This window comes from Chamaea fasciata, unplaced genomic scaffold (assembly GCF_029207755.1).
Source record: "Chamaea fasciata isolate MVZ Bird 193981 ecotype frontalis unplaced genomic scaffold, bChaFas1.0.hap1 SCAF_2, whole genome shotgun sequence".
Taxonomy (NCBI): domain Eukaryota; kingdom Metazoa; phylum Chordata; class Aves; order Passeriformes; family Sylviidae; genus Chamaea; species Chamaea fasciata.
The window spans coordinates 95,490,143-95,504,491 of NW_027094087.1; the positions used below are offsets into that span (position 1 = coordinate 95,490,143).

Consider the following 14,349-nt stretch of genomic DNA (forward strand, 5'->3'; position numbering starts at 1 on the left):
AAAATTTTTCCTCTTTTAAGACAATAAGCTCAATAAACATAATTGCCAATATGAATACTTCATTTCATTATCTTTTATTATTTTTAAAGTACGTAGCAAAGTATAACCTCAGCAGTAAAACTCTGCACAAATAACAATCCTACAGATGAAATACGCAGTTTAAAATGTGACCGTAATTATTCATTGGTAGCTCCAGACATCTATTAATATTTATAGCATTTTTTATACAAAAATCATGTTTTGGAGTGTAGCAAAGCTCTCAAAAGTAAAAAGTGTAAAAATTAACAAAGTCCTTGGAGGTCTAACAGTTGTGTAAACAGTCTTTGGGGATTTTTTTTCCATTTTCCACAGAAGACCTGTCTCAGTGAGTGGTGTGCACCTCACCAGACCTGGGATTTCCTAGAAACATTTGCAGAAGGGCTGTGGCACTCAGGAATTAGAGATTTTTTCCAAATAAAAATGCCCCTTGGACTTAAACAGAATAGCCCATCTGCAATCTGAACCAAAACCAACACAATATTGTTAGAAACCACACAGAGACAAAAAAAGTCTTTCACCACAACAGTTAAAGCAGCATTTCAGAAAAAAAGTCTTATTTCCCTGATATATATTATTAATATTTCCATACATCTGCCTTCGCTGCAGATGTTGCAGAGAGACAGAAGAGATGCAATGGGCGCAGTTTAACAAGGCCACAATTTATTGTTTCATCTCTAAAGCACAACTCAACAAAAATCGTATCAGACAGGTTAACACTCTTCTCTCCATCGCTCACGGTTTTTTTTGTCCTTGGCCTATCCTTTCCCAACCCAGCTCTCATTTCTGGCCTGTATGAAGGCCAACACACAGGGCTGCCAAATTAAGCCTGTCATAAAGACTAGTAGATGCCAGCAGCATCTGCTCAGGTACCACACATCACATCACGTATTGAACGTCCTTCTCCCAACAGTGTCACACAAGCAGAGGAAGTCGACAGCCTTCTCCAGACCAGTCAGGGCTGCTGTCTTTCCCCAGCTCCCAGACCTGTAAACCCTGCTGGCGTTTGTGTGCAGACCACGTTCTTATTCCTATCCTATTTTAAGGAATGGTAATAGCTCCCATAACAGGAGAAGTTGCAATGACATTGTGTGGACAATGAATGGAAAACAGGCATCAATTGAAGGAGCACACTGAAGGGTGGGTGAGTCCCTTTCTGCTTGAAATTTAACACATCTGCTAACCTGATCCTAGCCTGGACGCTTTGGCCCTGCACACTGACAGTATATTCCTGAGAGAAACAGCCTTTTAATGCAAGTTACAATATATTCTTCCAGTTTCCTTAGCAGCTTTTTCCAGTTTAAGAATTGTATGCTACAAAAAAGGTATATTCCATGGGACAATGGCTGCAGTCCAGTGTTCTAGACCACCTTGCAAGCAGCCTAAGACTGTGAAAGGACAGATGAGAGAGAGAAAAAAATCAACATTAAATTCTATTGATAACAATATACTAAAACTACTCATATAATTCAAGGTACAGGGGTATTAACTTGATCTTTTTTCAGTGACAATCTTCAGAGGAAGATTTATGTTGCTTCATCACATTGCCATAAAATTTTCCACAAACATAAAAGCACTTCATATGCCAGGTTTTTAGAACACAGTCTTATAACTAACTAATGAAGACATACCATAAAAGGAAAATAAATCTCTCTTCAAGGCAGAACTGAAGCATTTGTCATTAACACATATGGTTACCAGAGACGTAGCTGTTTTGCAGAACAATCATTTGCTGACAGGTCCATCATGTTTCAGACCTTTCTGGCACCAGGTAAAAGAGGTAAAATTAAATCAGGTTAATTTGCATTGAAGTTACTGAAAGGCTTGTAACATGAGAGATGTCAAAGCACAGCCTAAGTCCCTACCACAAGCCACAGCATTTGAAAGCCTCCAGTTAATGCATACAATTGGATATGGAATTTCACAGAATTCCACTGCAAGGATCACACCAGTTGTAAAGTCTAGCATTTACTTTTATATCTTTAATCTAAATCAACAGCCACAATTACACATTGCAATATATATTCTTAAACTCATAAGATGTGGACAACTGCAGTTAATACCAGTTGTCAATAACTTGTACTATCAGTGGTATTTCATATTAAGAGTCTATTTCTCTTTCTTAAAGCACCTTTTTGTGCAAGCCTGAAAAATATTTCAGGTGTTCCCTTCTTGAAAAGTCTCTGATACTGGTGATATGCTCCAGCAATGCTGTCCCAAATATAAAGTTTCCTTCCATTTTACTAGCCTTCTTACCTGTGTAAAGCAATTCAGAAAGAAAGATAGTGTCGGAGGTTCTGGTACTACAAGTAGATCGATAATATTCAAGTTTCTTTTTCATTGGACTGAGGAGCTCTGCTCCATTTACTTTCTCAGTGGGAAGTTCACGGGTGAGAACAAGTTAACTGAGGCTCGATCTATACCAGATGCATCTACTGGGTATGACTAAGCATCTTAGAGGCATAAAAAATTGACATCTGCTCCTATTATTAAGAGAAAAAGCCATGCCTGTTGATGAAACTTACAGGGATACTATGGAATCCCTGAGGGCACCTGGATACATGGAGTAACAATCAGAAACTGGGGAGTATCTCATCTTTTTTAAAAATGTTTGTCTACTGTATTTAGTGGTACTTAGCTCTGGTGACATTAAATTGCTTCTACCTTCTCTTGTCATCTGAAAGAATCTCTTCTAAAAATATTTAAAGGTGCTTTACATCTAGCACACAACTGGTAATTCAGTTTTACTTTGTTCTAATGGCATTGTGCTATTTACTACCACTCTGAATTGAAAAGAAAGATCTCATGATACAATAAGATGGTATACTGAACTTCCTTGTTTTTATCTATAAACTCTAAACAGGTACTTCTAGTATATTTTCACTGGCCTAAGCTTATTTCCATTGAAACAGTTGGATACATTACTAGCAAGTGTAGGGATATCAAACTCAGGCCAGAAACAAAAGCTCCAGAAAAATCCTGCCTTAAGCTACTAATTATATAAACGGAAGAATCAATGAGTATCAGCCAGAAATCTGGAAGATCTCCAGTTAAAGAAAACAACATGAGCCTACCCTACATTAATTTGTAAAGTTCTTCAGTCTTTAACCAAGTCATGTTTTCTATTCCAAAACAAAGGCAAGCCAACACATTCATTAGGAAATGTTCGTAAATGTTCACATTTCTACAATCTGGAAAACTGCTGAGGTTAAGTTTAACTTTCAAGTCTAGTTCATACTGGTGCCCTCTTTTTCTGCATAAGGACAGTTTTGAAGACAGGGAGAAGACTTGAAATAATTGGTTGCCGTTACACATTAATTGCCACTGAAAATCTGGGCTTCAGTGATGCCCAGTGCTCAAACACATGGGTTTGAATCTATGAATAAACCAAATCTTTTACAAGATGAACTAATATGATGCATGTGTGCATTTCTACTCCACTTGGTCAGTGAGGATCCACTGGACAGAAAAACCATGAAACTTAACAAAAGCCTACTGTCTTTCACATTGTGTATTCAACTTTTTAACTCAAAGAAAGAAATCCTGCAATAAGATCCTAGCTGTAAAAATCTACATCTTCTCTCCTTATCTATCCTGACAAACATGTCCCATAGCTGCTACTAAGTTTGATGTGAAGTGACACACTCTTCATTAATTGGATTATTCTTACCTCTTTGTGTCAGTTTTTCTAATCCCAAACGTTTCTTCCACCTACTGCATATCCAGACTGACCAATGTTTGCCTAATTCTTGATCTCAGTTCACAGTTGCATAGAAGGAAATTTCAAAACAGAAGAAAGCCTCGAGCTCTTTTAGTTCCAGTTCCCTTCCCAAAATTGTTAGGTAAAAATTAAATGTCAACATATTATACAGTCTTTGCAACTAATTAAAATGGGGGTAGATAATAGTGTGATTCATTATTGTCTAGTTGCAGTTACACATTAACATGATTTTATTGTTGTCGAAGGAGCTACAACCATCACCTAAGCAAAAAAGAAAAAAAAGCCACACTGTTTAAATAGGTTATATATAGGGATAGAAATTCTGGGGAAGAGAATGACAAATAGTCACTGTATTACAACATCATCATCATCATCATAATACACTGTTATCACCCCTTCCTCACTATTTGCTGCTTCACGTATCTGTTCAGCCATGTGCTAAATTCAAAGGAAACCCAAACCTCTTATAGCACTGAGGTCAAAAAAATGAATTTTTAGTGTCTAGGTCCAAAAATGCCCTGAGGCCTGACTGGAATGTTCCAGTCATTAGCAGTTAAAAAGCATGATCAGTTAAATACAAATGATGTATTGCCCTATGCTCATGGCCTAAATCACTAGCTGAGAAATCACATTCATGTACATGAACTAAGACTGCTTTTCTTTTTCTTTTTTTTTCGATATAAATTACTGCAAAGATAACTTCCCTAAAGAGTAATCCATTAAAAAAAGAAAAACAGAACTATGCATCTAAATTCTCATAAGAATGGCAAGGAAGGTTGAACTACATTTGCACTAGACCAAATTAGTACATTATTCTCATCCAATCTTTACCATCAGCCTCAATTTCTGACTGTCTAGACAGAAGACATTTGCTCTAAAACAATCCTATTTCCCGCATATTATCTTATTACAGGATCCCTGACAGCTAGATTGCAGCCCTCACAGGCAGAAAAAACAGGCTTCACTACCTTGGCCAGGTTTGCAGTTACAGCTATGACCACTTGAGGAATTACAGTGGCAGCAGTTTGTCTAAGTTCTGACTTGAAAGAAGTGTCAGTTTCATTTTCCTGAAACTGACCTCTTCAATGAAGACAAAAAAAAAATGTTTCAAAACATTTTTACTATGTTGCAAAGATGAAAAAATAAAATTGTTAAACCAAGTAAAACCTCAAGCAGCTGAGAAAGAAAAGGAAAAAAAACATTCACAAAAAAACAGTTACAAACGACTCTTCCTACAGACCCATTACACATCTCCTCTGGTTCCATAATTCCTCAATTTTAATTAATTGTGTCACGAGAAATTCTACAGTGCCCTCTACTCTCACACAATTTCTCCTTCCATGATTGTAAGCCTGCTAGAGTTCACCCATCTCCACCTTCTCCATTCTGAGACTTCGTCTCTTTTCTTGCTTCTCCTACAAGTTCTGAAGACTTTTGCTCCTCAGCAATCTCAGCTGCTTTACCAGGGGAGTCACATCCTTCACAAGCTTGAGACAAGTCTCCGCTTTTTTAAAGGAATGTAATTATATACATATGTACATAACTTTGATGTCATATCTCTTTTACAGTTTAGAGAGACACATTGGTGCAAATGATATTCACAGAAGACAACAGAAATTCGATTAAAATTTTAGACTGGGGTTGTTCCCCAAATCTGGAAATATCTGATACTCTTTTCAGTGGATGGAAGGACTATGTGATTCATTTTAATCAGAGATGAAAGGAACAGTACTCTACTTTCAAGTTTAAAGGGTCCACTTACCTTTCAACACCTCCAGTTCTCCTTCTCTGTGTCGTGTGACCTCTTGGTCATTAAAAGACTGAAAAAAGGATACTACTGGAGTTGGGACACCAAGCTCACAGCACTCTGCTTTGTTGACTACATGGAACTAGTGTTCATACATGGACCTGATCCAGCTGAAATCAACAGAAGGCTTTTCATAGACTTCAAAGGTTTTTGAAGCATAAAGCCTTATAAGGCTCAGCTGTGGGAAAGATCAAAAAATGAAGATTCTTGGAGTAAATTCCTAGGCAAGTGCTTTTTGAGTGCAAGGTTTACATTTGCTAGGTACCAAGCTACTGAATATCAATACAGATCTCTGTCTTCTGTAGGATGCCCCTGATACTGGGTCATTATTCCTACTTTCAATCTTTAAAAATACGGATGCTAAATTACAGCACTTTCTTTTTCTGTTTACAAAAGTTGGCTATGTAGTCCAATTCAGCAAGTCAGAGAGAGCAAAAATTCACACAGAATGGCCAGTGGAGATGTAGGTCAGTAAACACAAATTCAGCACTCAATCTTAAGAAACCACCCTTTACAAAATGACAAATGATGAACATTTGGAAAATCAGTCTGCTTTTCAAGTTGCCTCAGAAATGTAATGTTTTGAGGGTTTTTTCCTTATACAACATTTACTAAATCAAATACATTTAAATTAAGTTCAGAGCACTAGTTAATCACAGAGACAACCCATATTGAGACAAAAAGTAATGCTTTAGTAATAGTTTTAATATGAACACTACCCATCTGAAAACCCTTTTGCTCTGTATTAAGTGGCTATATCTTTCAACAGAAAAAGACAGCGTTTTTCTTTCAGAAGTTTTCTAATGCTTTTCAAAAGCAGCATCTCCACCCCCTCACCAACACGATTGTGACATTTAAACTATTATTTGCCAATATTTTCTATACATAAAATGTCAGCTTTTAAACGTATTAGTAATTCCTGTTGGGTTTATTGCACCTGTTGGGTATCCAGCACATTTACCAAATTAACAGCAATTTTAATTTTATGAACACAAGCATAAAGAAATCTTTTTCTTAGTATGTAAGAACACACAAGTAAATGTGAGAAAAATATCTCGGCAACTCCTATTGTTCAGTACAGTTGTTCACCATTCACTTACATTTTCATACAGTTCAGCTGATTTGCATTTAAACTTACACTTGAGACACAGACAAGTATTTTAATTTAGGAAAGCAAGAGCAAGTCTGAGTCATCAAAACCACTAGAAAACAACTACCAGGCGGTGTAAACCCCTGCACTCATATCAACTATGCAAGCACTCACTGAGGCCAAAGAGATCTGGGCCTGCTTATGGGAAAGTTAATATAACTCCCACTGAAATCAGGGAGGTTCATACCAGACCAGGTTACAACAGCAAAGACTTACTATGGCTCAGTTACACAACATGGTGAACAACGCAGCTGTTTTCACTAGATGCAACCATTGTTATTCAAAACACAGGTTTTACCTAACATGGTTAGATCTGTGCACCTTTTGTTTATGACTACAGATCGTGATAATAACAGCACACCAAATGCCAGGATAATTATCCAGATCATGCACCATACAAACATTAGAAACGGGAGAATGATTGGGACTTTTAACGAGTTTGAGAAAAACAAAGTAATGACAAATGCTACAATTTGTCTATGGAAATAAATTAACAGCAGTGTGCTTTACAAGACATATGAAAGTCAGAATTATTTAACACAAGGGCTATTTTGGGAAAGGGGGTGAGCACTGAAATGGCAACAAAAGCAGATGGCACACATCTTCACATTTAGAAAAGGTTGTGAGCACATCCCAAGAGAACTAAGTAGACTCAGTGCCTGGGCAGCCTGTCCATTGGAACTGAAACATTCTGGGAATAACACAGTGCATATCTATCGTATCTCATTACAAAAGTACCACATAGCTTTCCAAAAGATTTAACGAAAAACAATTTATAGTTACAGAATCATTTGAGACAGTTACAACAAATGGTTTCTTCACAACTTCCAGCTTCTCTACAGCAGAGCACAGAGACACACATGCACCCTAGACTTTTGGCCTGGCCACCACTTTCCCAGCTGGGACCTATTGCAGGTGCAGTCACTTTGGAGTTACAGGCAATTTGAAGGCAGATGTGCTGGCATTTAGACAACTAGCTTCCTGACTTGTAGGTGAAATCTGGTATTGCTTATCTAGAGGTAATCACTTGCACATTATTTGCTTGCAGATATAAAATCTGAGAACTTTTTATTACTTACTTAAAAGAATTGCCTGTTTTTCTTCAAAAACTTCAGTTGTCCTGAAAGGCAACAGTCCTTCCACAACAGTAAAAACAACTTCCTACACCATGTAGTTATCAGTCATTCAATATAACAAACTTTTAAGGCTTTACTCTTCCCTTTTACAACTACTAAACATTATGCAACATATGGCTCTATTAGCTTAAAACAATATTTTTCCATACTTTCAAAAACAATTTTGAATGAGCCTTGGCTCATCTAGCTTAGTAGTAATTCCTAAGTACTAAATCATAGTATATTACTATTAGATTTACACTAAATCACATTTACAAGAGGAAATTTCTCTCTAATTTCCTTCCATATATCACAAAACTGGCTTACCACTCAAGGAATGTCTATGTTGTATCAAAAATTTTCAGTTACAATTCATCCACTTTGCAAATAAGTCAACAGGAACACAGAGCCCCAGTGTGACCAAGGTCATCCACAGAGTTGCCTGTATGTTTCTAGCCAGTTTAATGTGTCCAAACAATCTCTCATAAGCATGTTCAAACGGCAATCACAATTCTGGATCACACAACATGTATACATCTCCATGTATCTGGACTTTCCCCAAATAAAGAAATGGATTTGGTAAGATTCAATTTACTATTGAAGATTATCCCCTCAAAAAAATTTATAACTATAGTGAGATATACCAATATCTAAAAAGATAGAAAAAATTGATTAAGCATTAGCATTTTTGTTTTATTGCACTGACAATCATAAATGGTCATATATGAATTCATGTAAGAAAATCTAAATAATGAAAATTAATTTAGAAGCAAGTAACAGTATTTAGCAGGCATTACATCTTTGAAATAGCCAATACTGTTCTCTGTTCTAGTCACTCCTCCACACCTGGAGTGGTAGGTCCAGTACTGGGTTCTTCAGTACATGGAAAGAAGCGGACTTAAGGGAGGGAGCCCAGAAAAGGGATGGTAATTTCTCTCACATGAGAAGAGACCAGAAGAACTGGGAATGTTTAGTCTGGAACAGAAAAGCCTCGATGGTTTCCCATCAATGTTTTTTAAGTACCTGATGGGAGAAAGTAGAGAAAATGAAGCCAGACTCTTCTCAGTGAAACCCAGTAACAGGACAAGAGGTAATGGCCAAATCTGAAAGTCGGGAAACTTCATCTGAACATGAGAAAACACCTTTTTTATTACTGTGGGTGGTTAAACACTAGAACAAGTTGCCAGGAGGTGCTGTTTAGCCTCAGCTACTGTTACTCTGGGAGCATAGGCTGTAACCTCTCCAGTGACTCCACACCACAAAAACAGGCAATTTTACTGGCAACTACCCCAAATTCTTAGGGCATGTTCTACCACCCTCTCAGCTTTTGACCCAATAAACAAGACTGACAACTCCTCTGTCTTAAGTAAATTATCAAGTTGCACATATTGCGCAGGAAGACACTTGAGCTTGAGAGGTCTATAACAGATACCAGCTAAGACAAAGATCAGCAAGTCCACAGGTCAAGTAAACAGTTTGTCCTCCACAACATTTTTAACCTAAGTAGTTACCATGATGTTCATGCTCTTATTCACAAAGAAAATTTTAATCACATCATTTTAAAAACATGGCTCAGATGGCTGGCAGTAGAGATTAAAATCCAAATTGTTTTTTCACTCAACTTGAAAACAAAACACTAAAGGTCACTGCCATGCCTGCTCCCCCAAAACAAAACGAGTTCGTCCACAACTAATATCACAAATGGGAAAGGCAACACCCACAGGTAGCAATGCAAGGAGTTTAGTCTCACTCCAATAAAACAGGCAGGTTATGCAGAAAAGCCCTAGCAAAACTAATCTGAGCATTCAGGCCTCTTGTCCAGCTATGAAATCCTTGTTTATACCCATACCCTTTTCAAGAAAACAAAAACTTGTGTAGTAACTGACCTCATCTTCATAGGGCTTTACTATACTAAATTACCATAAAACTAGATTCACAAAAAATTTTGAATACATCAAATTAAAATTTGTACCTTTCTCCTGGAGATCAACTGAAACACTGAGACAGAAACTGCCTTAACAAGAAAATGCTGAGGGAAAGAATATATCCAATGACATCACTGTACAACTTCTGTCCGTAAAATAGTATGTCTTCTTCAACACTGGATTCACAGTCCTGGTGTTTCATATGGAGCCAGACACCTTGGTCTTTCCTCTCATGCCAAACTAGAGGAGGAATTGCCCTTCCCATTTTATAATGGCACCATACTAACTAAAGAGCATCCAGGCATGCTCTTTTAGATAACAGCCAAATGCACACAACACTGATTACAATATAGGACTGGAAGGTTCAAATCTACACCTTCTCCTCCTATACAGGCCATTTGATGGTCATGCTCTTGCTCACTGGAAGAACACTCTTGCCGCACTCCCCTGTTCAGGTGTTTTAGAGAGAATTTTGTCAGAAAAAGCACAGCACTAGGAATTCTGTTTTCTCAAGGCAGTGACCCAAGAGCATGGACAGGTTCAGTGAATGCTCCAATTCCTCCCTCACACAGGTTTTGCAACAGTCATAGTAAAACTTTAGTGTCAACACCCAAAATAGTTTAAAATAAGTACTTAAGGCTAGAGAGATGAGTACTCTTTGCCCTTACTCATTCTGATCAATGAATGCTCCATTTGGTGCTGTCCAGGGGCCGAAGTCACACAGCTGAGATAAAAATGCTTTCTCCCATCTGCAAATTTTCAGAGCAAGCTAAAGCCCACGATTGAACACTTTCCAGTAAGACAGAAGAGATATGTTGGAGTCCCTTCATTTAGACATTAAACATAATTCTCTACTGTGGATGAACACGCAATTATTAAGTTCTTATATAAAAGAAGAATCCATTATGACCCCTTCTGCTCAGTTTTTTTTTGGTTGATTGCTTAGGATGAAAGGACTTTGTGCTAGCATGGTCTCTGTGGAAGTTCATGGCCTGGAGATAGGCCATAGATATAAAACACACACATTTCATTGGGTGTAAGACCCATGTGGTACGTAACTCTTTTAATGATCGCACATATCCTTTGGTACAACCTCTACATGGAACTTCCCAACACCACCAAAACAGGAAAACTCCCCTGGCCACGGGGGTTTCATAGAAATAAACAGGTATCCATGCCCCTTCAACAAGCATTCTGAAAATCAAAGGGTTTTGATTTAGGTGACTGATTCTTCTTCTAGCCCACATCAATAGTCTACATGAAAAAAAAATATTATTTGACCTATTCTTCAGTTAAAATAATTTCGTACTGACAGTGTACATTAAAATAGGCTTAGCAATGCTTCTCAAGTGTAAATTAACAAATATCTCCCTTGAAACTTTTAAAAATAAGGACAGTAAAGAAAAATGGGTGAAAATTCCCTGTGAGGGGGGGAAATGAATTAAAATCCCTTGTGAACATTTGGAAGTTGGAACAATATTAGTTGCCATTCAAACAAGAGCCAAAAGGTGTAGAATTAACCCAGACTTCCTATTCATACTACCTCATTCTCTTCAAAAAGTTGTAAGCAATGTGATTTTAGTACCATAAACTATGTGAAATTAAGTCTCTGTGAAGTTTTGGAGACATGATCTCTTGCAAAGCATCCAGCTGCTGTCTCCCTGACCCCCACCACTGAGGCTGTATCTAAAGCAGGGCTGAGAAATGAGTGGGTCAGTCTACTTTCAATTCTTGCCTAACTGGGAGACACTAGAGTTCCTTCCTGCTCTGATTGGGAAGAGCTAGTTTGCTTCAAAGGTTGAATCAGATTACAAGATAAGTGGGTATCTGAAATGAAAAGAACTCCAGAAATTGCTACCAGTTGAGATGGGAGGGGAGGGGAATGGCTAGAAGGAGGGAGAAGAGAAAGGAATGGAAGGAACATCATACCCTTTAGCCTGCACAGAATAATCTGGCCCAAACCTGCACATTCTACAGTCCACTGTGTGTTATCAGTCTCCTGTGAGAACACTGGATGCTTGATGTACTTTAAAACTCTCCTCCTTTTCCTCATTATAAGACAATGGAGAGCTTAACTTTTATAAACGAGAGCAGTTTATTTTCTAAACATTACAGTCGTTTCATGCCTAACAGGAGTTTAATCCCTAGTAATTAAGATAAATTACCACGAGCTTTAGCAGGTTGGGGTTAAAACGCTGAGATTTTCAACTGATTACAAAAAAACCAGCCAGTTATCAAGTCCTCACTGAGCAATTCCCTACTATTTCACTCTAGCTAATTAAAATGTAATCACGATTGTTTGGCAGTGTGCATTCTGTCAGCAGTTTTACGTTGAAAAAGAAATCTTGCCAAGAAAACACACACACACACACACACAAAAAAAAAAAAAAAAAAAAAAAAAAAAAAAAAAAAAAAAAAAGCCTTTCACTCTGAATTGGTTTGATCTAAACTGCCTCTTTAGCCACTGAAACTGTAAAACAAGTGAGTTACAACTGCTTGACATGGCAATAAAAAATACTAACCGCTCTCCGGGATAATGAACTATATTAATGGGTATCCTCCTTTGAGGGCATCCCGTGATGCACAGACCACGCTGACAGCGAGCGCTCCGGCCGAGCCCCGCGGGACAGCGGCCAGAGCACGGCAGCCGCTCCTCCGCCCGTCCCGGGTCGGGTGCGAAGCCCGGTCCCTTCAACCCAAACCCGGCTGCAGGCACCCAACAACTTCCTGCTGCCCTTACAACGCACACACTCAGCTCCCCTTTAACACTTTTCTTTTTCTTTCTTTTTTTTTTTAAATCGGTTTATCCTTAAATACCTCTGACACCTGCCTTTGGTGCCAACACCTTTGCCCCAAACGCAACTCCACCCAAAGCATTTGGGCGGGCGCTCCCGGTTCCTCACCGAGCGGCAAGCCCGCGGTGAGCGAGCGGCGCGTTCCCGGCGCGCCGCTGAGATGCGGCACCCCGAAGGGCCGAGGTGAGTCCCTTCACAGCGAGCTGGCCAGCCCTGCCCCAAGGGGGCTGGGGCTCTGGGGAGGGAAAACGCCTTGCAGCTCGGAAGCGTTTCCATCATTTGGAGGAATTCGCCTTGGTTTAATATTTGCGCAGTGAGAACAGGTGGGGAAAGGAAAAGGGAAAGGTGCGTGTGTAACTAGAAGAGGGGAAAGGACGGGAAGACACCCCGCTGCTCTTGCACTAGCTCCACACTGCTTCCAGCTTTCATTTTAAGCTTCGCAGGTCCCCCACCACTTCAATTCCATCTCTCCACACTTTATCCCTATTTGTCCACTCCCGTTAAGCCAGAGATGTGCCTCTCTGCCCCAGAATAGAAAAGAAGACAAAAAAAAAAAAAAAAAAAAAAAAAAAAAAAAAAAAAAAAAAAAAAAAAGCGCGTTATTCCCCCATCCTCACCTTTCAGGAGGTCAAAACCAAGTATTACACGCTCATGATTATCGCTCTTCAAGAACAGGCTCAAACTTTCCCACCGGGCTGGGGAAGCGAACCACCAGCCTGCCTGGCGCAGGCAGGCGGAGCCCCGCGGGATCGCCGCCGCACCGCCCGTCGCTCAGCAGGACAAGCGCACCGCCGGCCCGGGAGCACCGTGTCGCGCCCGCCCCGCCGCCTCCGACACCACCGGAGGCAGCGGCCGGGAGCGCCGGGCACCTGCGAGGAGCCAGGGCACAGCGTGCCAGGAGCCCCACGACCCGCCAGGCAGGGAGCCCGGTCGGCTCCCGCAGGCACCGACGAGGCTCAGCGCTGCCGCGGGACAAGTGCCCACCTGTCCGGCGCCTCCACGTGCCGGCCATCCCCTGGGAGTGCGGGCCCCCAAGTTCGCCAAGAGGCGCCCCGGCCCCGGCCGTCCTTTCCGCCCCCACCCCGCGCACGGCGCGACACACGGTCTCCGGACGGCGGCAGAGGGGCTCCCCGCGCGGTGCCATGCCCCTACCTGGAAATGCTTGAAGAAGGCGGAGATGCGGGTGATCTGGAGGCTCAGGCACCTGGAGGTGCATCTGGCGGCGGCGAAAGCTTCCTCCTGCCTTCGGGCGGCGGCGGCGGCCCCCGGCCCGTCGGGGCTCCCGCAGGCGGCCGTCACCCAGAGGAGCAGGGCGAGGGACACGCCGGGCGCCCTCCGCACCATCGCTCTGCGGGAGAGGAGGGCAGAGGGGCGGCCGGGCGGCGCGGGGGGCTGCAGGCGCCGGGGCAAGCTCGCTCCCGCTCCGCGGGCTGGTGCCGGGCTGCGCCGGGGACGGACACCTCCGCGCCGCAGAAACTACACAAGAAAGTTCAATCATTCAACTCCCCTCACCCCCGTCCTCCTCCGTCCCGCCCGCCCGCCCCGGCCCACAGCCCTCCCCCGCCGGCAGCGGGCGGGCCGATGCTGGCAGCGGCCGCGCCATTGGCTGCGCCGAGCGCCGGCGGCGGCGGGCGGGCCCGTGCCCGCGGCAGGCCGGGGCGGGCGGCGGCCGGAGCCTGACCCGCACGCCGCCACCTGCGGGCACGGGCCGGCCGCCGAGCCCGACCCCCTGTACCTGTCCCCGTCCCCGTCCCTGTACCTGCGCGCAGGCCGGCTGCGTGGGGGTGGCTGGGCGCCAGT

General features: G+C 41.8%; 1 protein-coding gene across 1 annotated transcript in view; it reads right to left on the minus strand.

Annotated features, from left to right (window-relative positions):
* Positions 1–14,101, minus strand: part of ANOS1 (anosmin 1) — a 136,346-nt gene extending 122,245 nt beyond the window's left edge. Inside the window, exon 1 of the mRNA XM_066176795.1 lies at positions 13,702–14,101. Coding sequence (XP_066032892.1) covers positions 13,702–13,893 — 192 coding nt within the window. The 5' untranslated portion in view covers positions 13,894–14,101. The remainder of the gene's footprint in view (positions 1–13,701) is intronic.
* Positions 14,102–14,349: the final 248 nt, after the last annotated feature.